At 34.6% G+C, this 27445-nt stretch overlaps 1 protein-coding gene across 1 annotated transcript; it reads right to left on the bottom strand.

The window, feature by feature from the left end:
- Positions 1-6086: 6086 nt before the first annotated feature.
- LOC138323507 (UPF0585 protein CG18661-like) lies at positions 6087-12083 on the bottom strand. Its single transcript, XM_069268160.1, has 5 exons — positions 12004-12083; positions 10004-10063; positions 9460-9527; positions 8811-8889; positions 6087-6372 (listed from the first exon to the last, which is right to left on the bottom strand). The coding sequence occupies exons 1-5, from the start codon at positions 12034-12036 to the stop codon at positions 6322-6324; spliced, it is 291 nt and encodes a 96-aa protein (XP_069124261.1). The 5' UTR covers positions 12037-12083; the 3' UTR covers positions 6087-6321.
- Between the last annotated feature and the right edge of the window lie 15362 nt (positions 12084-27445).

Genomic DNA, 27445 nt, shown 5'->3' with positions numbered 1-27445 from the left:
TAATCTCATTTTATGCCATCGATATGTTCTCATGCTATCATCTGCCCTGCAGGTAGGGCGTTAGAATTGTACCTGCTGCCCCTATTGCATGATCGTAAAAGGCGACTAAATTTAGGATCTTATCTTTTCTCTTCTTCCTAACTGACTTTATCTTTCCTAATGCTTCCCTTGGCACCGCCTCACGTTTGGCCATGAGTTGAGCGTTCGACCCTACGAGGAAGGCTCTGGGTTGTGTCCCCTGGTCGAGACACACCAAAGTCTATAAAAATTGGTAATTTCTTCTCCTGCTTAGCGCTCATCATACAAGGAGTGGGACGACTGGTTCGCCAGTTGTCAGTATAATGTGACCGGGTGGGGTGTGTTGCTTGGTGTCTTCGGCGGCGGTGTGTATTGGAATCATCCATGATAATGATAGCAAGAATTTTGGTCGAACTCATAAGAGAAGGAAACCACGTTGGTTGTGTACATTTCCAATAAAACATTATCAATTATTTAACCTATGTAGTTTTGGCTTTTATTATGCTCCGGTAATAAAATATGGTCTTCCGTAAACGTTATCGATAACAAATGCTATCAAGACAACTTATATACGACGACGGACAGAACAGGATTAGAATAGTAGCATTACTTCAGACTTTGTCATAGTTCCACTATACAAGCAGACACAACACGAACATACCGCAGTCTCCCAGTACACTCACCTCGCACAGCATACACGCAACGCAGTACATACATGGGAGGCCGTCCTTACATTACCATAGCTGTTAATAGGACGTTAATAAATCAAACAAACAAATCAGACTTTGTCTCAGTTAAACTAAAAATCCTATTATGACAATTTATCAATAAGTTAAAAACGAATTTATCGAATTTTGTTGGTGTTATTCTATTGATCCCTAGATTCACACGTCTTATTTGGGAATGAAAACAAAACAAACATCAAGCGACAATATGGAATTTGTTTTTTTTCTTGAATATGAATTGGAGTCATTATGTATCTCCGTATTTATTAACATACTATAGTAACATTTTAATAATGAACATTTCATTATACTCTATCGCAGATAATATGAAAAGTGGCATGATATGGTCAATTTAATCAATCAAAAATGTCAAATTAGAAAGAATCAAATAAATCAGAATATTTTCAACATATTTTGTTACATATACACCGTTCGGTAAAACATTGCTATTTTTAGTTACAGAGTATTGGTGCTTTAGCGTAACCAAGCTACATTTAAAAACAATCAAACATAGGAAAGTTTGTAAAAAGGATTCTAGATATCAAAGAATTATTAATTGCAGTCAATTACATACATTTTATTCAACACAAGAATTCTACGGAAGTGTATGTGTCGCCTGCACAGCAGTTCAAACATTACAAAAAATGGTTATGCACAGTTGAAAATATTGTTAATAGTTAAGTAAAGTTATCAAGTCCCGTAACTCTTGCAAATATCGACAGAATTTGACCAGTATCAAATCCACCTGAGATCTTATTGAAATAAAGCAATATACATAATTTGGTTGGAATGGCATAATAAATACAAAAGTTATTGAGCAGTAACCAAGAAATTGTCTGGTTTGATGATTTTAAAGTCCCGTAACTCTTGCAAATATTGACGGATTTTGACCAGTATCAAACCCATTTTAGACCTCATTCATATAAAGCAATAAATCAAATTTGGTTCATATCGAACAAAAAATACTAATGTTATCGAGCGGAAACCATGGATTTATCTGTTTTGACGATTTTAAAGTACCGTAACTCTCGCAAATATTTACGGACTTTTGACCAGTATCGAAGCCATCTGTGATCTCATTGATATAAATCAATATGCCAAGTTTGGTTGGCGACGACGCCGCCACACTTATACCTGTGTGTCGCACTTGTGTTGCAGGCGACATAAAAAGTATCTGATGTTAGATATGTGACAAACAAGGTGGCAGCCATGTTTTGCTTTCTGATATAGAAATTTAATTAAATATAGTAATAAAATAAAACTAATTCAGTGAATAAATTAGGTTTAAGATTGTCTCTGCACCTGATTGTCAAAACCATTTTTAATAGTAACATCAAATTATATTATTCTAAAAGACATTGTCCCTTCATGATTTTTACAGAATTAGCAGAGAAAATATTAGCTCAGCAAATACAGTGTAAGCATCTAAGAGCATGATTTTTTTACCAGAAACAATTTAAATTAGATATGTCTTTTACAAAATTCGAGTAAGAAACGTATCATATCAGAAAAGAGCTACTAATAAAATAAGCAAATTCAAAAATAAAAGAGAGATTAAGGTAATATAACATATGTATCAGATTATCTGAAAAATTATGGATTTTAGTTTAATTGCGTAATTTTTCTCAATTTTGCATTTTACCGCGTAAAAATTCCCAATTCATTGGACCCTGGTCCCAAGTAAAATATTGTAGAAAAATCCGAAGTTGATAAATCTGCATGATAACTGGCAACGGAAAGAGATCATAAATCGGCGAGACATTAAATTCTTGTAAAAAGAGAAATTTCCCTTCATGATCTCTCATTATAAAGGTACAGAACTGAAATAATGCATACGTACAAATAATTAGTCATTTTTAATCATTCCAAAGCTAGATACATCTGCATAAATAATTATGCATCAAAAGAAATTAAAAAAATCCGTAAGTATAAATAATACTGCATAAATAGAAATAAAAAAAGAACAAACATCGTATGCAGGAACGTCTGGAAATGATACACTCAATCCGTATTTTAATATTTAATTGAGAACAATGTCAGATATCAAGAGATGGAAAATAATTAAAAAAAATTCTTTGGTCTTTGACAGGTTCAACAAAAGTTTACCCATGAATTTGTTTTGATATCATATTGTTGTTATATGTAATGAAATCGATACTCTTTAGGTCCTCAAATATGATTTATTATAATACTATGTGGATGGTTTATTCTTAAATCGTGTCGGAGAAAGGACAAAGAGTTGTTAATGTCAGGTAAATCCTCCCTTAAGGTCTATAAACATGACTTTATAGGGTGGTGTCAGGGTTTGACGTTACATCAAGATAAATATAACTTCGTTTACGGGTACGAGTACTTTATAAATTATGGCAGCTTCATTTTATACTACAGAGATCTAATGTTATTGACTATTTACAGAGTATACATAAATGGACACACAAACACTATGTTACATAGTGTACATATAAAACATGACATATCATGACATGGCAATACCCTGCATTACATATGCATGTGCATTGTATGCATACCAGTACGACACAACATACATACTTGCATGCATACATACATGTACATACACACATGCATACATAGATATTATAGACTTTGAATAGCGCATCGAAAAAGAAAAAAGAAAAAGAAAAACGATGGTTATGAAACGAACTATTTTTGTCTGTGTAGAAATTTTATAGAACCCATTAAAACCCTAGATTTTTTGATATGTTAGTATTATGATATTGAGCGATCTATATATATATCATATCTTACTCAATTTTATCCTTCGATAGAATCACCGGAAATATACTTTTAAAGATGTTCCATCGCCGACAGAGCATAAACGCCACTCATCATGTGAACAATAATTCGTGTTTAATCGTGTATATATATATGTGTCATTAGCACAAAATATAATATAAATAATTTATTTTGCTTTCGGTGCATGCGCACCACACAGAAAACAGTGAGACTGCACGGAATTTTTTCGGGATGCAATTAATTATTTTTCATATTTTCAACTTGAAGTAAAATTAGAATCTCAAACTTTTCGATGGTGGTAATGGTGTTAAGAAACTTTTGTAACTGAAGAAAAAATACTAATTTGTCTGCTCCTGTTTTTGATAGAGAAACAAAAGGCCCAAAGTGCCTGTATCGCTCACGTGGTTTGTAATGCTAAAGGAATTTAATATTTACTTCTAAATTCCCCTATTTGGGCCCTACTCTTTCTGCTCCAGGTGGTCAAAGCCAAAATCTATACAAATTATGTTACCCTTCCTCCTTGGACTATTCTGGACCAAAGGTTACAATCAATGCAGAACTCTTGGACTAGTAGCGATTTAAATGATTTAACTCTATTCCCCCTATTGGGCCCGCCCCTCCTGCCCTGAGGGGTCAGAACCAACATTTATACAAACTCTGTTCCCCCTTCTCCTGATGATTTTGGCAGGATTTGGTTTCAATCCATGCAGAACTTTTTTAAAGTACCTGTTGGCCCTGCCCCTCCTGTCCCCTTTTCTCCTTACCCAAAGATGTTTTTGGCAAAAATTTGGTTTCAATCAATGCAGAACTCTACGACTAGAAGCGTTTTACACGATTTACCTCTATTCCCCTTACATGTATTCCCAGGAGCTCAGATACCCAAAATTACACAAAGTCTGTTTCCCTTCCCCAAGGATGTTTTGGCCAAATTTAGTTACAATTCATGCAAAACTCTATGACTAGTAGCGATTTTAAGAAAATGTTAACGGATAGACGACGAACAGAGGCGACGCCGGACGTCGCGCCATGACATAAGCTCACCAGCCCTTCGGGCCAGTTGAAACAAAAATACAGTTTGTCCAACGGTGGAACATCTTTAATCCTTATATGTAGTCGTATTAATGATTTTATGAAGCATCAAATAAAGCTACTCGAAGTTGACAGGAATTCCCGCAATTCATCAATGAGCATACACATATTATTTCCGTCTAATGAAATATGTATTTTGAGGTTTTCCCGATATGAAACTGTCAATCGTTTTAATAATTTTATCAGACTCTTCAAAACTCCACAAATCAGGTAGATTTTAGGCGATTGCATAAAATCATTACACACACTTAAAATTCATAACATGGCAAGATGTTTAACGTAGTTGCGACGCGGTGTCGGGTTCAAACCTGATGCGTCTAAGAGGTTTGACGATTTGATTTTGATTTAAACATATTTTATTGCAAAATGTGCAATGGGATTCGGCACAAATTGTACAACTTATATAAAGCCCGTTCCCAAAAAATAAAGCATTCAAATCACATAGACAAAATGGCATTTATAAGATATATATATAATATACATGTATATAAAGTTGTATTTGAGACTGAGACAGAGAGAGAGGGAAAGGTGTGACGAACAAAGATTCAACGTTGCGATCACTATAATTCTACTTTGATCAGTACACGTTAAACATTTCTTGAATTCAACGAAATTTTACTGGTTCCGTATATCATTATTTCTGGATTTTGGATGATTACAAACACAAATAGGCCTTCTGCTGTAAACATACCGGATTTAAGAATATAAACATAAAGTTGCATCGTTGTTTCAATTACTTCTGAATCAATTCATTGTATATATATCGATTATAAGTATCATAAAAACAATGACTGAGGATTCAGTTTCATTACTATTTTGAAACACCGAAACAGGTAGAGTAATCTTAATCTGACGAATGGGATTTGTCGGTCCCTCGAGCTGAATACAATGTATTGTTGTGCTACTAGTAGCATGTCCATTTTCAACTGGACAAACTTTATGTAACTCAAAGACTGTTGTTGACCTTCCATATTTCATCCTTTTGCGTGCAACGAAACCAAAATCCACTATACAGATGTGCGATAATGAGCCAAAGGAAGAGGGACAAAATATGTACTGTCGCTATTCCGTCTTTGCATATTACAGAGTTAGCTCCCTTGGGGGTAGGTATCGATTGTAACGTCATTATTTTGTGAGCGCAATTCACGTCGTTTTCTCCGAAAAGTATGACGTTACGCTCGTAAACACATGACGTGATAATCAATACCTACCCACAAGGGCAGATGACTCTGTAATATCCACATACAGAATTTGAATGACGCACAGCTATCGCTCTCCAAATGACGGATTATCGCTCGTCGCATGGCGGGATCGCCAATACAACATTGCCAAAAGTTTCCACCATACGACACGGAATTTCAATTGTAGCAATACATATACTGTTTACAAGTGCTTCATGTTTCTTGCATTCATTTCAGTACTGTCTGCGTTTCGTGGAAACAATCTTTTTTTCTTAGTGAAAGTTTGTATTTCGTACATAAAAATGATAAAACGCTAACATTTGAATTGTTAATTTTTACTCAAACATAGTTTTGAATATGAATACATCCACAAAGCACAAATGGGCATAAATGATGTGGATCAAATGATTTGTGGCACAGGTTCGACTGCCTGGGAGGCCAACATACTTGTACACAGCAATATGTTTGTGGTTATGACACAACATCATTATAGACATGAACGTCAATTAACATAAAACATGTAACACACTTTAAAACGTTAATTGTATCCAATGTCATGACTCTTTAACGAATATCAAAATTTTGTTGTTGGCGGGCATGTCAACCTGTAAATAAATAAGGTAGGTGCGCTTAGTTTCACTTCTTGTATTTGGATAAGTGATATGTTTTAAAAGCAAGATGAGATTGATAGATAACAGAACAGAATATATATATATATGTATATCAAAGCAGAAAAATCAACAAAAGAATTATTATTATTGAGCTTGTGGGTTTGGAGTTTCAGCTAGTCAATAAACTTTTGCATTTTTGTTTTTCTCGCAAATCAACCCTTTTTTCACTAAAACAATTTTTACTCAAGATTAATTTTAAAACAAGAGGCCCATGGGCCTTAACGGTCACCTGAGTTAGAATATATAATGAAATAAATAAATAATGAAACAAATTAAAGACATATAAACACTATATGCTGGGCCTTGAAATTGGTCAGTGATTTATAAATTTGACCTTTTTAGACTATGAAGAGTATTTGCTTCCATCAAACCGGTGAACTTAGAGGTATTTTTTAAAATTTTAATCAATTTGAGTATTTGACCCTGTTTGGTCCTGCCCCTCTGGTCCCCCGGGGGTCATCGAGGACGGATATGGATGTTAAAATGCTATATCTTAGGCTAATAATTCTGATCAAGTTTGACTAATTTCCTACGAAAATTGGGCAAATAATGTTCACAAATATGTTTTTCCTATATAAACTAAAGTAAACTTGACCCCTCCCCAGGGGGTAACGTGAGACCCCAAGGTCATATAATTCACAGTTTTTATAAAACACATGAAGACCTTTCCATCTATAATTATTTGATTCTACTATATCCAGAATTTTAAAAGATTTTTGAAGTTTTAGCCTATTTGACCCTTTTTTAGTCCCGCCCCTCTGCCCCCAGGGGGTCGGCCAGGTTCAATGTGGATATGATATTAAAATGCTATCTGAGGCTAATAATTCTAACCAAGTTTGACTCATTTCCTATGAAAATTCAGCAAAAAATGCTTATTAATGTGTTTTTCCTATATAAACTATAGTAAACTTGACCCCCTCCCCAAGGGGAAACAGGAGATCCCAGGGTCATATAATTTACAATTTTTATAAACAAACTTTAAGATATTTTCATCTATAAAGTGTATTTGATTATACCATTTCCAGAATTTTAAAAGAATATTTTTGAAGTTTTAGCCTATTTGACCTTTTTTGGTCCCGCCCCTCTGCCCCCAGGGGGTCGGCCTGGACCAATATGGATATAATATGGATATGATATTAAAATGCTATCTCAGGCTAATAATTCTAACCAAGTTTGACTCGTTTCCAATGAAAATTGAGCAAAAAATGCTCATAAATGTGTTTTCCCTATATAAACTGTATAGTAAATTTGACCCCCTCCCCAGGGGGAAATGTGAGACCCCAGGGTCATATAATTCACAATTTTTGTAAAGGACCTTAAGACCTTTCTATTTATAAAAAGTATTGGTTTCTACCATTTCCAGAATTTCAGAAGAAGATTTTTGAAGTTTTAGCCTATTTAACCCTTTTGTAGCCCCGCCCCTCTGCCCCCAGGGGGTCGGCCAGAACCAATGTGGATATATTAAAATGCTATCTCAGGCTAATAATTCTAACCAAGCTTGACTCGTTTCCAATGAAAATTGAGCAAAAAAAATGCTCATAAATGTGTTTTCCCTACATAAACTATAGTAAACTTGACCCCCTCCCCAAGGGGAAACGTGAGACCCCAGGGTCATATAATTCACAATTTTTGTAAAGGACCTTAAGACTTTCTAATTATGAAAAGTATTTGATTCTAGAAGATTTTTGAAGTTTTAGCCTATTTGACCCCTTTTGACCCCGCCCCTAAGGCCCCTTGGGGTCAGTCATAGAAAATTTGTAAATATGATTATATGGCCATCTCATACTGATAATTCTGACAACATTTGACTCATTTCCTATTACAAATGGCCAAATAATGCGCAAAAATGTGTTTTCTCAATATAAAGTATAGTAAACTTAACCCCCTCCCCAGGGGGAAACTAGAGACCCCAGGGTAATATAATTCACAATTTTTGTAAAGGACCTTAAGACCTTTCTATCTATGAAGAGTATTTGATTCTACCACATCTGTGAGTAGAGAAGAAGATTTTTGAAATTTTACTCAATTTTACCCCTTTTGGCCCCTCCCACAGCCCCCTGGGGGGTGGGGACCATATAATTCACAATTTTGATTGGCCTTATGCCTTAGAAGGTTTGTGCAAAATTTCATTGAAATTGCTTCAGCAGTTTTGGAGAAGAAGTCGAAAATGTAAATTGTTTACGGACATACGACGGACGACGCACGACGACGGACAAAAGGCGATTAGAATAGGTCACTTGAGACTTCGTCTCAGGTGACCTAAAAATCGAATATCATTATCTTTGTCAACTAGAAAGTGAAGATGAATACAGTGTTTATTTCTAATATTTCTGTAAGGTAGTATCACAAGGGCCAATCAGTTTTATACTTACCATCTGATGTAACTTAAGGAGGTTTGTCTGAGCCAATTTCTCCAGATCATCTATATCCCTCACTCCCCATCTACAATCTCTGTCAATGACATAGTACATGTACACTTCAACAATTCTCCAATGAGCCAGGTTACATAGTTAGAGATTACAGTATTTTAAGGGACTGTCAGAGACCGCCTATCATTCGCACCATTCCCAATGCCAATGGAATTTTTTCTTCCGTGTTTACCATTATTCACAAAGGATGTAAGTACAAAAATGTATTACGTGGTTACGTGCCTTGGTGAGCTACATTCATTGATGCATAATATTGTAAAAATGGTTCAGCAATTTCGCTACATTTCATCAATATTCTTTTAATTAAGGAAATTACTAACCTCAAACTGCCACCATAAAAAATTATACAAAAAGGAAACGGTCCCCAATTTAAGTTTCTCTGGGTAACCTTTATGTTTCTCTGGGTAACCTTTATGTATGGGACATCACTGAATTGAGGATTGTTTATTGAACTGCATATACATGTAGTAATTAAAATTATACATTTTACATTCAATATTTAGAGGACGCTTAGAATTTCGGAACACTTTGATGTATAGTCACGGTAGACTACTGATACAAAAACGTAGCAGGTGGCTGCTACAACACTTACTGTGATTTTAAATACTGGTCAAACTTCACATTACTTTCCGGTGTCAAACTGCCGTGTATAGCGAATGGCTGGAAAACAAAGTCGTAATTACCTCATCATGTTGTTAGAACTCCCGAGGTATCCTCCCGATTTCGGTATTATATAATGACAGAAAAACTAGTGTTGAAATTAGCAATTTAAAATGAACGACAATAAATTCATTTGACTATCAAAGATAACACAATTTATAAAGATTTATAAAATCATTAATTACAATAAATGATCAACTTTTTTTGTTATGTTTTAAGATTTCAAATATCTACTACTTTTTAGCACAAGCGACTCTTTCTTCAGTGATGTATTGAGTAAAAATAAAATAATAGATAACTGGAAAGTCACTATAAAAATGATACACATCCCACAATGTGAGTGAGTATCGAAGTAAAATATTAAAAGTAGAACAATATTACCGCATGTAAATAAATAGTAATCACATGGACAAACTTGTGTGATATGTCACACGCAGTGACGTATCACACACATTTCAGTTCTCTATAGTACTTACTCCGTATATAAAAAGGTATCCTCCCGATTTTAGTAGGTAATTAGCTCCCGCAAAAAGTCCCTTAAAAAGAAAAGGCGTAAATGTAAATAATATGCAAATGTAGTTTTATAGCACTTCCGAGTTCTGTGAACGTTCTCAGAATTATTATATGGTATGCTATCATGAATTTCAAAGAGGTCTTTAACTCATTCACCCCTGAAGACACATTTGAAGTCTTCTAATTCAAAGGCTGGAAGAGTCTATTGTGAATTTTCAGGGGAAAATGAGGTAAACAAATCACAGGTGTTCGTTTCTAATATAAGTATAAGTATAATACTGGGTCAAGGTCTATAACTCGGCCGGCCATATAACACTACCCAATTTCAGAAAAAGTATGATTATTAACCAACCGTATAGGATATAATAATAGGAATACTCTCAATCGACAGCCAGATAATTTATCTTTAATTTGGTATATGATACAATATATATCATGCCGTATAAATGTCACTAGGTATCCAGAAACATCGGAAAACAGCCAGATTTCAACTGGTCGGACACTGTGGTGTCCTCCGATAAACACGCCAGGGCTCTAATGGGTAGCTCAAAAACCACTGCATGTCAACACTTCAGCGTCATAAGAATGAAAGTTTGGTAGAAAACAAACTTACCGGTTAGTAAATCCCTGGATAAATACCATCCATTTGCCTAACGTAGCCCTTTGAAATTTCCGATTGAAAAAAAATATGTCTCTAGCCGCCATGTAAGTATGTGTGCAGTAGATTTGTTTTGTCGGCGTTGATTGGCTCTCGAAAATTAATTGACCAATCAACGCCGAGAAAACAAATGTACTACACACATATCAACATGACGGCTAGAGACACACATTTTTTCAATCGGAAATTTCAAAAGGCTGTATTGCGCAAATGGATGGTACATAGATAAACACTAACATACCGGTAAGTTTGTTTTTTACCAAACTTTAATTCCTATGAAGCTGAAGTGTTGACATGCAGTGGTTTTTGAACTACCCATTAGAGCCCTAGCGTGTTTATCGGAGGACACCACAGTGTCCGACCAGTTGAAATCTGGCTGTTTTCCGATGTTTCTGGATACCTAGTGACATTTATACGGCATGATATATATTGTATCATATACCAAATTAAAGATAAATTATCTGGCTGTCGATTGAGAGTATTTCTATTATTATATCCTATACGGTTGGATAATAATCATACTTTTTCTGAAATTGGGTAGTGTTATATGGCCGGCCGAGTTATAGACCTTGACCCAGTATTATACTTATACTTATATTAGAAACGAACACCTGTGGTCAACTGACTACATTTCATATAAAAGCTATCAAAGTTCGTATTAAACCATAATACACCATTACTTTGGCTGCAGACTTCTAGACAGATAATGGTGTCGTCTTAAGAAAGCTATATTCATTCTGATCATTGCCATGTAATAAAATACGTAATCGCATAACCGGCCCGTCCAGCCATGTCATACGCCAAGTCATAAATATCGTAAGACACATCTGTAATAACATTGTTAGGACTACACATATAGATTTGACATCATAATATTTGTATGACGTCGCATGATTGTTTCAGTATACGGAAATGTCACATCCGAGCCGGATTTCTACTGTTATATAGAGACGAAATTTAAAGTTTTGCTTATATTTCTATTAATAAAAGTTATGTGATAAATAGAATCTTAAAGTCGTGACTAGGTGAAATGAAATTTATCAAACTCGTTAAATACAATTACAATTAAAGTATTGAACTCGTTTGATAAATTCCATATCACATAGTCACTCATGTAAGATCCTCCATCTATCACAGAATCCGCTTGATATCCAGTGGTTTCGCAGATGTAATATTTTTGTATTTGACACTACTGCAATATGATTTGGAGCGATTTTCAATGGCTGAAAATTCATTGTAACGCCAAGACAGAAACAATGAAAAAACATTTGAAAAAAATGACGTGATCTGTGTCCGACAACTTACCACAGCCGTATCCCAGGGCGAGATATGGATCATATTGGCGTTGAGTATGACAGTAAGGGACCCCTCCCCCAGACCTCCTCCCCCCCCCCCCCCCCCCCAATACACACACATACCTGATTGATTGTCATGTTATTTCAGGTTCCTATTCCAGGCATTATTCCTAAAAACCAAAAAGGGTATACACACTGTGTACTCTCAAAGGAGGGGAACCACTTCAATCAAAAATGGAATTTACAATTTCATCTTAATTTTGAAATTTTCAATTTAATTATTAATTACTGGACTATTAAAACAGTATAGAACCCCTCGGCTACAGACAAAGTACTGTGGTACACATTTCTCTTAATTAATTACTTTTCTTCAACTCAATCATCTTTTTCTCCAGAACACAAAAAGCACAGGAAACAACAGAAAAGGAAAGTAACATACATGTAGGCCTATATGTTTTCTGGAAATATATATGATGTGTTAATTCTCACAGCATAGGCCTACATGAATGTAAAGAATTAAATATTATCAATGTTTGAGAGAATTTCCTAGTTGTAATTCTATAGCAGCTACATGGAATGTACGTTTACATATATACATTGTACGATACATATACATCATAAAAGTTTCTTTCCTTCCAGCTGGACATTCATGTCATCTCTCTCCAGAACTCAAATATTGTTTACAAAAAAAAAAACCAGAGACATAGATAATTTAATTAAATCTCTGCAAAAAACTACACGAATAATTGAACACATATATTGTACTTGTTTTCACATCTTTAACAGCTACATGCATGGACGTTCTATGGAACGTTTTCGTGTGGTTTTACATGGGAAATTATGTTACGATTATTTGTATTTAACCTTCATGATTCGGTTGATGTAAAATACGACGAATGCGATGCTGCAATAATTGCCCCTTGCCGGGGCCCCATCTCTGCATCGGCCATCAATATTTGTGTCGATTTCCATGTACAAGATGCTTTTATCGAAAAATGATTACAAAGCATTGTCATTAATGTAAGAATACTTCATTTGCATCAAATGTATCATCTCAAAACAACAATTTGCATACCGCATTAGTGGTTTATCACACGAAACGAAACCGACACGACTGAGAAACACATGTCCATGTTGACATTTCCACGCAGCCTCGTTTTCAAAGAGTTTGGCGAATTTATATTTAGAACTGTGCTAAATTTACACGGGGCTTCCCCAAAATTTCAATGGTCAAAACTAGACACCGTAAGCAGAACTTGACCATCATTATGGTATACAATGACTTTTGGAAGGCCAAAGAACGCATTTAGACTGGTTTCCTTTGCCCGACTATTCACTTTAACTAATAATTAGTTTGTATTTCAACTGGTAGAGAAAAAAAAATAACCAAAGGAATACATATTATAATGTGTTAAAAGCCAATTAATTCAAAAAAAACTATCATGAACTTGTAGTGTTCTATTGGCCTATATTAACTGTTGTTGTGAATAGTATAAAAATAAACATGTAAACTGCGCTTTCAAGCGTTAAAATTAATATAACCGTATGTAAAATGTAACAATATAGTTGTCTTTATCTACGGGTATTATCTCAGGTAATACATTTTATACTTATAACAATTTCATATATGCAACACTTATTGGATAATTATTACTTATTAATCAATGTTTATTTCTTTATGTTGCAAAAACACAGACATTGAATATGTGCAAACTATATGAAAACATAACAAAGGTATAGCATACATGTATAGTTTATGAGTTACTTTCCTTACATTTTTTTAACTCTGTGTTTTTCTTCTTTTTTTTTCTTTTTTTTTTTGAGTAAGTAACTTTGTGAATTGTATTAGATAAAATGTAAAATGTTTTGTTGTGTATGAGAAAAATATACCTATACCTGCAAAATTTCATAAAAATGTGTAAGTAAATATATATAATCAATGTTACTTTATTGATTCGATTAGCTTAACCTTGCATATGATTGGATTGGAATGCTTGAGGGAAAAAACCTATATACTTATGTATCAGCTAATATGTACTAATTACGACCTCGAGGACATGTTCACGATGTTATTGCCATAGGGTAAATGACAAGTAATTAGTAAAGCGTCTGGCCGACGTACGTACTTGCGGCTTAACTCAGACATGATGCAATCTAGATGACCACTCATCAAAGAAAGTTCCATAAGTCTAATAAGTGTATATGTAAAATGAATAATGTAGGAGAAAACTATCAAAAATATAACCTTGCATTCAATTGCATCCGGTAATACTTTCCTCCAATAATGAAATAAATAATATAATCATAATGTGTATTATGTCGTATGAGAACTTGTTATGTATATAAAAAGTATAATGTACGTATTATGTTATATGAGGATCAGAGCAACTACAAATTAACGTGTGTGTTTAATCACATCACTACTCTGCTCCTAACATAATAAATGGAAAGTTACTAAGACATATATTTCTCCGTGAGTAATCACGTGAGATAAAACTTCCCAATAGGTAAAAATATGTAAAATGTGTATTTGTGTAATAGAAAAATAGTATATGTATATAAACATTAAGGAACCTCTTAAATTTATGATGAAAACAATTAACATAATTCATGAACATGTCACAGGAGAGAAATAGTTGAATCAATGATAAAAATGATAAAACAGTGAATATGTTAAATGTGGCAACTTATCGTAGTAAAAAAATAACTAGCAAGGTTATCAATAATTTTATATTATCAAACGTTTCCATAACACTAAGATGAGTTGTTTATTTTGATGTATATGTGTGCGTTAGATGTATTTATGTGGTCAACTCCCTGTGGTGCATGTCTGTGTTTTTGTGTACGTTTTATGTGTGTATTTCAAAGTAAATTTACATACTGCTTTTAGTTAATAAAATTTACTTTATATATAAAGTTAACAATAATTCTCAAGAATAAGTATGGTTCTCAGTGGTGAAATTGCCATGGTAAAACGGTAATATGATTTTGTGCAAGGAAAATTTGTGGTACAAATAATTGCTTTTAAAAGAGTTTAGACAAATCCACGTACCTGTGAACCAATGATCGTTAGTGGCAGCAGTTTCGCGAAGTGTCCAAACCCAGGTTGTTTTTCTCTGCACAGCGCCAGTGAAGTAAAAGCTAATGTCGAGTGGGGTGTAGATGTTGTAGGGTAAAGTTGGGTATAAGTCAAATGCTGAGTTGTGGTTTCAGTACTTTATTTCGCATGGCAAAGTATGGCCCAGTACTCATGGTCAAGTACTGGGGGAAGTTGACACTCTATGCATGGTTTGCTTGCCTTTAAATAGCCCTACATGTTTGTGTTGAGTAATATCTATAAATCAATGTTAATCACAGAGTTATTCTAAGTTACATCGAAATGCTGACCTTTAGCAGACATGATAAATCATAGTCATGTGTAACTGTTTTGGTTAAATAGCTTTCATCAATGTCTCGACAACATGTTACGCGACACGACGACAGGTCCCTAAGGCTAGGCCACATGTACAGACATGGGTTAAAGATATGTACAGTTTACAAATAATATATTTAACTTAAACTTTTCCCTATAATGCCACACTACCAAATATGAACCAAATTGAGTCAGAAATATTTATCAGAGTTATATCACTTTTAAGAGGATTAGTTAATATTATCTATTTTATAACCTAAGAGCTTCTAACCAGACCACACACTTGTACTTTCACATAGGTGCTATCTTTACAAAACTAGATAAAATCGTAAGGAAATGATAACACGGAACACATGGCGTAATATTCGAGTTTTGATGGAACTTTTTGAGAGTATTGGTGGCCTATAATGGCCTTTGGATTATATTTCGTTGCACACGTCAATTGATTCTGGTGTAACGTGTTTGAGCTGTGCTGCATTGTGTCTTCCTCCACCTTGGAACCGTCTTGTTATGGTACTGCAATAGTTGTTGTTGATGCTCCATGAACGACTCGATGTATCTTTGTCTAAAAAGCAATAGGACAAAATGGTATGCCATGTTCTTCACCGTCCTCTTTTTTCTTCCAAATGGTGTGCTTCTTTGTATCAGGGGACCGTAGCGTGGTTTTTGAATGTGTGACAAATCCTCTCCTCTTTTCTTCTGAGTTTCGGTATTGCCTGTGTAGACGTATGCAAGAAAGCCCGTGATTTGTTTCATGTTCCCTTCATCGATGTCATTGATTAGGTTATTGAGCTCGGCGGTGTTTCGATCACTTTACATTCTTATCAAAATATCTATCTCCACTTCTCTAATCCTCGCCATCTTCTGTCTTCAATATTTTTCGTAGTAATAGTATTATGTAGGATCCGCTTTATATATGTGGTTAATTCCACGTTTCCTTATATAAGGTGATCGACACACCGATGGATTGAAAAAGAAGGGCAGGGCTATAACACAACGGTGCATCATAAGGCAAGAACACGGAAATACAGAAGAAATTGCAATGGCGTATGCGTTGCTACCTCGACATCCGAAATTAACAGCATCGGTGAATACACGTGAAGGTAGCATTCCCAGTCTTCCTGATTTCGATATTTTTGACCACCAGTACAAAGAGTAAGGGCGATGGATCTGAAACATATGATAGATAACACAAAAAAGGGAGACAGATCTTCAACGACCTCGCGGAACCCATCGAAGAGTTTAGCAACTTTAATATACCAAACAAATATCACACCATATGGTTAGTTATCATCAGTGTTATACCATTCTTCATAATTTTGGTTAAGTTATCTGGGTTTCGGGTCTGTAAAAGAAAATCACTCAACTCCATCCCTTAAATAACCACAAAAATGGACAATATAAGCAACCACAGTAATGGACAATATAGATAACATCAGTCATTCAATCCCATAGGTGGTAAGAAGCAATTTTTATTTTATTAAGTGATATTTTAAGAATTTTTATATATTCTGATCTGATTATAAAATATGACATCTTTATTCCTGCATGATCATCCAGAGAATATAGTCATCGATGTACTCTATCTTCAGGGCTCTGTGAAGGTGTCTTTGAAGGGTGATGATTCGCCTCTTTTTGGTTGAAATGGAATCTGCCCGTGTGATGCCCCTGAGTAATGAAGGTGCGTGGTTTCTGTCTTCTTCTGAGTTGGCAATGTTTCCTTCTAAAAAGTTGGTGAGAAAGTTGGAGAGGCACATGATGTCCTTCTCTTTAGCTTCGATGATCGTTGTTCTCATGTCTTCTCCAGAGCTTATCTTCCGACAGCATTCGAAGAAAACGCTACGTTAATGATGTCGGGTTGAGCCATTCTGTCTTAATGATACATATCGTGTACGTCTTCATATATGTATATATCGCCTTGGTTGGCAGTGGCCACGCCCACATCATATAGTAATCGGCCAAACAAATGTATTTATTACGAAAACCAAATGCAAATTAACATTACAAGAAACGAGAACAAGCCAATCTAACTCTTTGTTTTGTGTCCGTCTAATTAGACCCAATATCAACGGTCCGAAAACAAACAATCAACAATACACAGCAAAAGTATTCATATGATTAATGTCCATTTCCATTTGTAAAATCACGTTTTAGTTGTTATCTGCGTCTCATCCCATCGGCTCCCCTTGTTGCCATTTCATGTTTTTCATGGTATCTCGTCGTCGTCCTATATCCTTAATGTTTCGCTCGGTTGTTAATTTGCGTCTTATGCCGTTGTCCCGTATTATAAACGTCTTTTTTGGCTGATTTTTGTATCCTTTCCTCGTCCTGTATCCTTGTTTTCTGGAAATATATATGATGTGTTAATTCTCACAGCATAGGCCTACATGAATGTAAAGAATTAAATATTATCAATGTTTGAGAGAATTTTCCTAGTTGTAATTCTATAGCAGCTACATGGAATGTACGTTTTACATATATACATTGTACGATACATATACATCATAAAAGTTTCTTTCCTTCCAGCTGGACATTCATGTCATCTCTCTCTCCAGAACTCAAATATTGTTTACAAAAAAAAAAAAACCCAGAGACATAGATAATTTAATTAAATCTCTGCAAAAAACTACACGAATAATTGAACACATATATTGTTTTACAGTACTTGTTTTCACATCTTTAACAGCTACATGCATGGACGTTCTATGGAACGTTTTCGTGTGGTTTTACATGGGAAATTATGTTACGATTATTTGTATTTAACCTTCATGATTCGGTTGATGTAAAATACGACGAATGCGATGCTGCAATAATTGCCCCTTGCCGGGGCCCCATCTCTGCATCGGCCATCAATATTTGTGTCGATTTCCATGTACAAGATGCTTTTATCGAAAAATGATTACAAAGCATTGTCATTAATGTAAGAATACTTCATTTGCATCAAATGTATCATCTCAAAACAACAATTTGCATACCGCATTAGTGGTTTATCACACGAAACGAAACCGACACGACTGAGAAACACATGTCCATGTTGACATTTCCACGCAGCCTCGTTTTCAAAGAGTTTGGCGAATTTATATTTAGAACTGTGCTAAATTTACACGGGGCTTCCCCAAAATTTCAATGGTCAAAACTAGACACCGTAAGCAGAACTTGACCATCATTATGGTATACAATGACTTTTGGAAGGCCAAAGAACGCATTTAGACTGGTTTCCTTTGCCCGACTATTCACTTTAACTAATAATTAGTTTGTATTTCAACTGGTAGAGAAAAAAAAATAACCAAAGGAATACATATTATAATGTGTTAAAAGCCAATTAATTCAAAAAAAACTATCATGAACTTGTAGTGTTCTATTGGCCTATATTAACTGTTGTTGTGAATAGTATAAAAATAAACATGTAAACTGCGCTTTCAAGCGTTAAAATTAATATAACCGTATGTAAAATGTAACAATATAGTTGTCTTTATCTACGGGTATTATCTCAGGTAATACATTTTATACTTATAACAATTTCATATATGCAACACTTATTGGATAATTATTACTTATTAATCAATGTTTATTTCTTTATGTTGCAAAAACACAGACATTGAATATGTGCAAACTATATGAAAACATAACAAAGGTATAGCATACATGTATAGTTTATGAGTTACTTTCCTTACATTTTTTTAACTCTGTGTTTTTTTCTTTTTTTTTCTTTTTTTTTTTGAGTAAGTAACTTTGTGAATTGTATTAGATAAAATGTAAAATGTTTTGTTGTGTATGAGAAAAATATACCTATACCTGCAAAATTTCATAAAAATGTGTAAGTAAATATATATAATCAATGTTACTTTATTGATTCGATTAGCTTAACCTTGCATATGATTGGATTGGAATGCTTGAGGGAAAAAAACCTATATACTTATGTATCAGCTAATATGTACTAATTACGACCTCGAGGACATGTTCACGATGTTATTGCCATAGGGTAAATGACAAGTAATTAGTAAAGCGTCTGGCCGACGTACGTACTTGCGGCTTAACTCAGACATGATGCAATCTAGATGACCACTCATCAAAGAAAGTTCCATAAGTCTAATAAGTGTATATGTAAAATGAATAATGTAGGAGAAAACTATCAAAAATATAACCTTGCATTCAATTGCATCCGGTAATACTTTCCTCCAATAATGAAATAAATAATATAATCATAATGTGTATTATGTCGTATGAGAACTTGTTATGTATATAAAAAGTATAATGTACGTATTATGTTATATGAGGATCAGAGCAACTACAAATTAACGTGTGTGTTTAATCACATCACTACTCTGCTCCTAACATAATAAATGGAAAGTTACTAAGACATATATTTCTCCGTGAGTAATCACGTGAGATAAAACTTCCCAATAGGTAAAAATATGTAAAATGTGTATTTGTGTAATAGAAAAATAGTATATGTATATAAACATTAAGGAACCTCTTAAATTTATGATGAAAACAATTAACATAATTCATGAACATGTCACAGGAGAGAAATAGTTGAATCAATGATAAAAATGATAAAACAGTGAATATGTTAAATGTGGCAACTTATCGTAGTAAAAAAATAACTAGCAAGGTTATCAATAATTTTATATTATCAAACGTTTCCATAACACTAAGATGAGTTGTTTATTTTGATGTATATGTGTGCGTTAGATGTATTTATGTGGTCAACTCCCTGTGGTGCATGTCTGTGTTTTTGTGTACGTTTTATGTGTGTATTTCAAAGTAAATTTACATACTGCTTTTAGTTAATAAAATTTACTTTATATATAAAGTTAACAATAATTCTCAAGAATAAGTATGGTTCTCAGTGGTGAAATTGCCATGGTAAAACGGTAATATGATTTTGTGCAAGGAAAATTTGTGGTACAAATAATTGCTTTTAAAAGAGTTTAGACAAATCCACGTACCTGTGAACCAATGATCGTTAGTGGCAGCAGTTTCGCGAAGTGTCCAAACCCAGGTTGTTTTTCTCTGCACAGCGCCAGTGAAGTAAAAGCTAATGTCGAGTGGGGTGTAGATGTTGTAGGGTAAAGTTGGGTATAAGTCAAATGCTGAGTTGTGGTTTCAGTACTTTATTTCGCATGGCAAAGTATGGCCCAGTACTCATGGTCAAGTACTGGGGGAAGTTGACACTCTATGCATGGTTTGCTTGCCTTTAAATAGCCCTACATGTTTGTGTTGAGTAATATCTATAAATCAATGTTAATCACAGAGTTATTCTAAGTTACATCGAAATGCTGACCTTTAGCAGACATGATAAATCATAGTCATGTGTAACTGTTTTGGTTAAATAGCTTTCATCAATGTCTCGACAACATGTTACGCGACACGACGACAGGTCCCTAAGGCTAGGCCACATGTACAGACATGGGTTAAAGATATGTACAGTTTACAAATAATATATTTAACTTAAACTTTTCCCTATAATGCCACACTACCAAATATGAACCAAATTGAGTCAGAAATATTTATCAGAGTTATATCACTTTTAAGAGGATTAGTTAATATTATCTATTTTATAACCTAAGAGCTTCTAACCAGACCACACACTTGTACTTTCACATAGGTGCTATCTTTACAAAACTAGATAAAATCGTAAGGAAATGATAACACGGAACACATGGCGTAATATTCGAGTTTTGATGGAACTTTTTGAGAGTATTGGTGGCCTATAATGGCCTTTGGATTATATTTCGTTGCACACGTCAATTGATTCTGGTGTAACGTGTTTGAGCTGTGCTGCATTGTGTCTTCCTCCACCTTGGAACCGTCTTGTTATGGTACTGCAATAGTTGTTGTTGATGCTCCATGAACGACTCGATGTATCTTTGTCTAAAAAGCAATAGGACAAAATGGTATGCCATGTTCTTCACCGTCCTCTTTTTTCTTCCAAATGGTGTGCTTCTTTGTATCAGGGACCGTAGCGTGGTTTTGAATGTGTGACAAATCCTCTCCTCTTTTCTTCTGAGTTCGGTATTGCCTGTGTAGACGTATGCAAGAAAGCCCGTGATTTGTTTCATGTTCCCTTCATCGATGTCATTGATTAGGTTATTGAGCTCGGCGGTGTTTCGATCACTTTACATTCTTATCAAAATATCTATCTCCACTTCTCTAATCCTCGCCATCTTCTGTCTTCAATATTTTTCGTAGTAATAGTATTATGTAGGATCCGCTTTTATATATGTGGTTAATTCCACGTTTCCTTATATAAGGTGATCGACACCGATGGATTGAAAAAGAAGGGCAGGGCTATAACACAACGGTGCATCATAAGGCAAGAACACGGAAATACAGAAGAAATTGCAATGGCGTATGCGTTGCTACCTCGACATCCGAAATTAACAGCATCGGTGAATACACGTGAAGGTAGCATTCCCAGTCTTCCTGATTTCGATATTTTTGACCACCAGTACAAAGAGTAAGGGCGATGGATCTGAAACATATGATAGATAACACAAAAAAGGGAAGACAGATCTTCAACGACCTCGCGGAACCCATCGAAGAGTTTAGCAACTTTAATATACCAAACAAATATCACACCATATGGTTAGTTATCATCAGTGTTATACCATTCTTCATAATTTTGGTTAAGTTATCTGGGTTTCGGGTCTAAAAGAAAATCACTCAACCCCATCCCTTAAATAACCACAAAAATGGACAATATAAGCAACCACAGTAATGGACAATATAGATAACATCAGTCATTCAATCCCATAGGTGGTAAGAAGCAATTTTTATTTTATTAAGTGATATTTTAAGAATTTTTATATATTCTGATCTGATTATAAAATATGACATCTTTATTCCTGCATGATCATCCAGAGAATATAGTCATCGATGTACTCTATCTTCAGGGCTCTGTGAAGGTGTCTTTGAAGGGTGATGATTCGCCTCTTTTTGGTTGAAATGGAATCTGCCCGTGTGATGCCCCTGAGTAATGAAGGTGCGTGGTTTCTGTCTTCTTCTGAGTTGGCAATGTTTCCTTCTAAAAAAGTTGGTGAGAAAGTTGGAGAGGCACATGATGTCCTTCTCTTTAGCTTCGATGATCGTTGTTCTCATGTCTTCTCCAGAGCTTATCTTCCGACAGCATTCGAAGAAACGCTACGTTAATGATGTCGGGTTGAGCCATTCTGTCTTAATGATACATATCGTGTACGTCTTCATATATGTATATATCGCCTTGGTTGGCAGTGGCCACGCCCACATCATATAGTAATCGGCCAAACAAATGTATTTATTACGAAAACCAAATGCAAATTAACATTACAAGAAACGAGAACAAGCCAATCTAACTCTTTGTTTTGTGTCCGTCTAATTAGACCCAATATCAACGGTCCGAAAACAAACAATCAACAATACACAGCAAAAGTATTCATATGATTAATGTCCATTTCCATTTGTAAAATCACGTTTTAGTTGTTATCTGCGTCTCATCCCATCGGCTCCCCTTGTTGCCATTTCATGTTTTTCATGGTATCTCGTCGTCGTCCTATATCCTTAATGTTTCGCTCGGTTGTTAATTTGCGTCTTATGCCGTTGTCCCGTATTATAAACGTCTTTTTTGGCTGATTTTTGTATCCTTTCCTCGTCCTGTATCCTTGTTTTCTGGAAATATATATGATGTGTTAATTCTCACAGCATAGGCCTACATGAATGTAAAGAATTAAATATTATCAATGTTTGAGAGAATTTCCTAGTTGTAATTCTATAGCAGCTACATGGAATGTACGTTTACATATATACATTGTACGATACATATACATCATAAAAGTTTCTTTCCTTCCAGCTGGACATTCATGTCATCTCTCTCCAGAACTCAAATATTGTTTACAAAAAAAAAAAACCCAGAGACATAGATAATTTAATTAAATCTCTGCAAAAAACTACACGAATAATTGAACACATATATTGTTTTACAGTACTTGTTTTCACATCTTTAACAGCTACATGCATGGACGTTCTATGGAACGTTTTCGTGTGGTTTTACATGGGAAATTATGTTACGATTATTTTGTATTTAACCTTCATGATTCGGTTGATGTAAAATACGACGAATGCGATGCTGCAATAATTGCCCCTTGCCGGGGCCCCATCTCTGCATCGGCCATCAATATTTGTGTCGATTTCCATGTACAAGATGCTTTTATCGAAAAATGATTACAAAGCATTGTCATTAATGTAAGAATACTTCATTTGCATCAAATGTATCATCTCAAAACAACAATTTGCATACCGCATTAGTGGTTTATCACACGAAACGAAACCGACACGACTGAGAAACACATGTCCATGTTGACATTTCCACGCAGCCTCGTTTTCAAAGAGTTTGGCGAATTTATATTTAGAACTGTGCTAAATTTACACGGGGCTTCCCCAAAATTTCAATGGTCAAAACTAGACACCGTAAGCAGAACTTGACCATCATTATGGTATACAATGACTTTTGGAAGGCCAAAGAACGCATTTAGACTGGTTTCCTTTGCCCGACTATTCACTTTAACTAATAATTAGTTTGTATTTCAACTGGTAGAAAAAAAAAAATAACCAAAGGAATACATATTATAATGTGTTAAAAGCCAATTAATTCAAAAAAAACTATCATGAACTTGTAGTGTTCTATTGGCCTATATTAACTGTTGTTGTGAATAGTATAAAAATAAACATGTAAACTGCGCTTTCAAGCGTTAAAATTAATATAACCGTATGTAAAATGTAACAATATAGTTGTCTTTATCTACGGGTATTATCTCAGGTAATACATTTTATACTTATAACAATTTCATATATGCAACACTTATTGGATAATTATTACTTATTAATCAATGTTTATTTCTTTATGTTGCAAAAACACAGACATTGAATATGTGCAAACTATATGAAAACATAACAAAGGTATAGCATACATGTATAGTTTATGAGTTACTTTCCTTACATTTTTTTAACTCTGTGTTTTTCTTCTTTTTTTTTCTTTTTTTTTTTGAGTAAGTAACTTTGTGAATTGTATTAGATAAAATGTAAAATGTTTTGTTGTGTATGAGAAAAATATACCTATACCTGCAAAATTTCATAAAAATGTGTAAGTAAATATATATAATCAATGTTACTTTATTGATTCGATTAGCTTAACCTTGCATATGATTGGATTGGAATGCTTGAGGGAAAAAACCTATATACTTATGTATCAGCTAATATGTACTAATTACGACCTCGAGGACATGTTCACGATGTTATTGCCATAGGGTAAATGACAAGTAATTAGTAAAGCGTCTGGCCGACGTACGTACTTGCGGCTTAACTCAGACATGATGCAATCTAGATGACCACTCATCAAAGAAAGTTCCATAAGTCTAATAAGTGTATATGTAAAATGAATAATGTAGGAGAAAACTATCAAAAATATAACCTTGCATTCAATTGCATCCGGTAATACTTTCCTCCAATAATGAAATAAATAATATAATCATAATGTGTATTATGTCGTATGAGAACTTGTTATGTATATAAAAAGTATAATGTACGTATTATGTTATATGAGGATCAGAGCAACTACAAATTAACGTGTGTGTTTAATCACATCACTACTCTGCTCCTAACATAATAAATGGAAAGTTACTAAGACATATATTTCTCCGTGAGTAATCACGTGAGATAAAACTTCCCAATAGGTAAAAATATGTAAAATGTGTATTTGTGTAATAGAAAAATAGTATATGTATATAAACATTAAGGAACCTCTTAAATTTATGATGAAAACAATTAACATAATTCATGAACATGTCACAGGAGAGAAATAGTTGAATCAATGATAAAAATGATAAAACAGTGAATATGTTAAATGTGGCAACTTATCGTAGTAAAAAAATAACTAGCAAGGTTATCAATAATTTTATATTATCAAACGTTTCCATAACACTAAGATGAGTTGTTTATTTTGATGTATATGTGTGCGTTAGATGTATTTATGTGGTCAACTCCCTGTGGTGCATGTCTGTGTTTTTGTGTACGTTTTATGTGTGTATTTCAAAGTAAATTTACATACTGCTTTTAGTTAATAAAATTTACTTTATATATAAAGTTAACAATAATTCTCAAGAATAAGTATGGTTCTCAGTGGTGAAATTGCCATGGTAAAACGGTAATATGATTTTGTGCAAGGAAAATTTGTGGTACAAATAATTGCTTTTAAAAGAGTTTAGACAAATCCACGTACCTGTGAACCAATGATCGTTAGTGGCAGCAGTTTCGCGAAGTGTCCAAACCCAGGTTGTTTTTCTCTGCACAGCGCCAGTGAAGTAAAAGCTAATGTCGAGTGGGGTGTAGATGTTGTAGGGTAAAGTTGGGTATAAGTCAAATGCTGAGTTGTGGTTTCAGTACTTTATTTCGCATGGCAAAGTATGGCCCAGTACTCATGGTCAAGTACTGGGGGAAGTTGACACTCTATGCATGGTTTGCTTGCCTTTAAATAGCCCTACATGTTTGTGTTGAGTAATATCTATAAATCAATGTTAATCACAGAGTTATTCTAAGTTACATCGAAATGCTGACCTTTAGCAGACATGATAAATCATAGTCATGTGTAACTGTTTTGGTTAAATAGCTTTCATCAATGTCTCGACAACATGTTACGCGACACGACGACAGGTCCCTAAGGCTAGGCCACATGTACAGACATGGGTTAAAGATATGTACAGTTTACAAATAATATATTTAACTTAAACTTTTCCCTATAATGCCACACTACCAAATATGAACCAAATTGAGTCAGAAATATTTATCAGAGTTATATCACTTTTAAGAGGATTAGTTAATATTATCTATTTTATAACCTAAGAGCTTCTAACCAGACCACACACTTGTACTTTCACATAGGTGCTATCTTTACAAAACTAGATAAAATCGTAAGGAAATGATAACACGGAACACATGGCGTAATATTCGAGTTTTGATGGAACTTTTTGAGAGTATTGGTGGCCTATAATGGCCTTTGGATTATATTTCGTTGCACACGTCAATTGATTCTGGTGTAACGTGTTTGAGCTGTGCTGCATTGTGTCTTCCTCCACCTTGGAACCGTCTTGTTATGGTACTGCAATAGTTGTTGTTGATGCTCCATGAACGACTCGATGTATCTTTGTCTAAAAAGCAATAGGACAAAATGGTATGCCATGTTCTTCACCGTCCTCTTTTTTCTTCCAAATGGTGTGCTTCTTTGTATCAGGGACCGTAGCGTGGTTTTGAATGTGTGACAAATCCTCTCCTCTTTTCTTCTGAGTTCGGTATTGCCTGTGTAGACGTATGCAAGAAAGCCCGTGATTTGTTTCATGTTCCCTTCATCGATGTCATTGATTAGGTTATTGAGCTCGGCGGTGTTTCGATCACTTTACATTCTTATCAAAATATCTATCTCCACTTCTCTAATCCTCGCCATCTTCTGTCTTCAATATTTTTCGTAGTAATAGTATTATGTAGGATCCGCTTTATATATGTGGTTAATTCCCACGTTTCCTTATATAAGGTGATCGACACCGATGGATTGAAAAAGAAGGGCAGGGCTATAACACAACGGTGCATCATAAGGCAAGAACACGGAAATACAGAAGAAATTGCAATGGCGTATGCGTTGCTACCTCGACATCCGAAATTAACAGCATCGGTGAATACACGTGAAGGTAGCATTCCCAGTCTTCCTGATTTCGATATTTTTGACCACCAGTACAAAGAGTAAGGGCGATGGATCTGAAACATATGATAGATAACACAAAAAAGGGAAGACAGATCTTCAACGACCTCGCGGAACCCATCGAAGAGTTTAGCAACTTTAATATACCAAACAAATATCACACCATATGGTTAGTTATCATCAGTGTTATACCATTCTTCATAATTTTGGTTAAGTTATCTGGGTTTCGGGTCTAAAAGAAAATCACTCAACCCCATCCCTTAAATAACCACAAAAATGGACAATATAAGCAACCACAGTAATGGACAATATAGA

This window comes from Argopecten irradians, chromosome 5 (genome assembly GCF_041381155.1).
Source record: "Argopecten irradians isolate NY chromosome 5, Ai_NY, whole genome shotgun sequence".
Taxonomy (NCBI): domain Eukaryota; kingdom Metazoa; phylum Mollusca; class Bivalvia; order Pectinida; family Pectinidae; genus Argopecten; species Argopecten irradians.
Note: the sequence above shows the minus strand (reverse complement) of the source record. Positions and strands in the feature narration are given on the sequence as shown.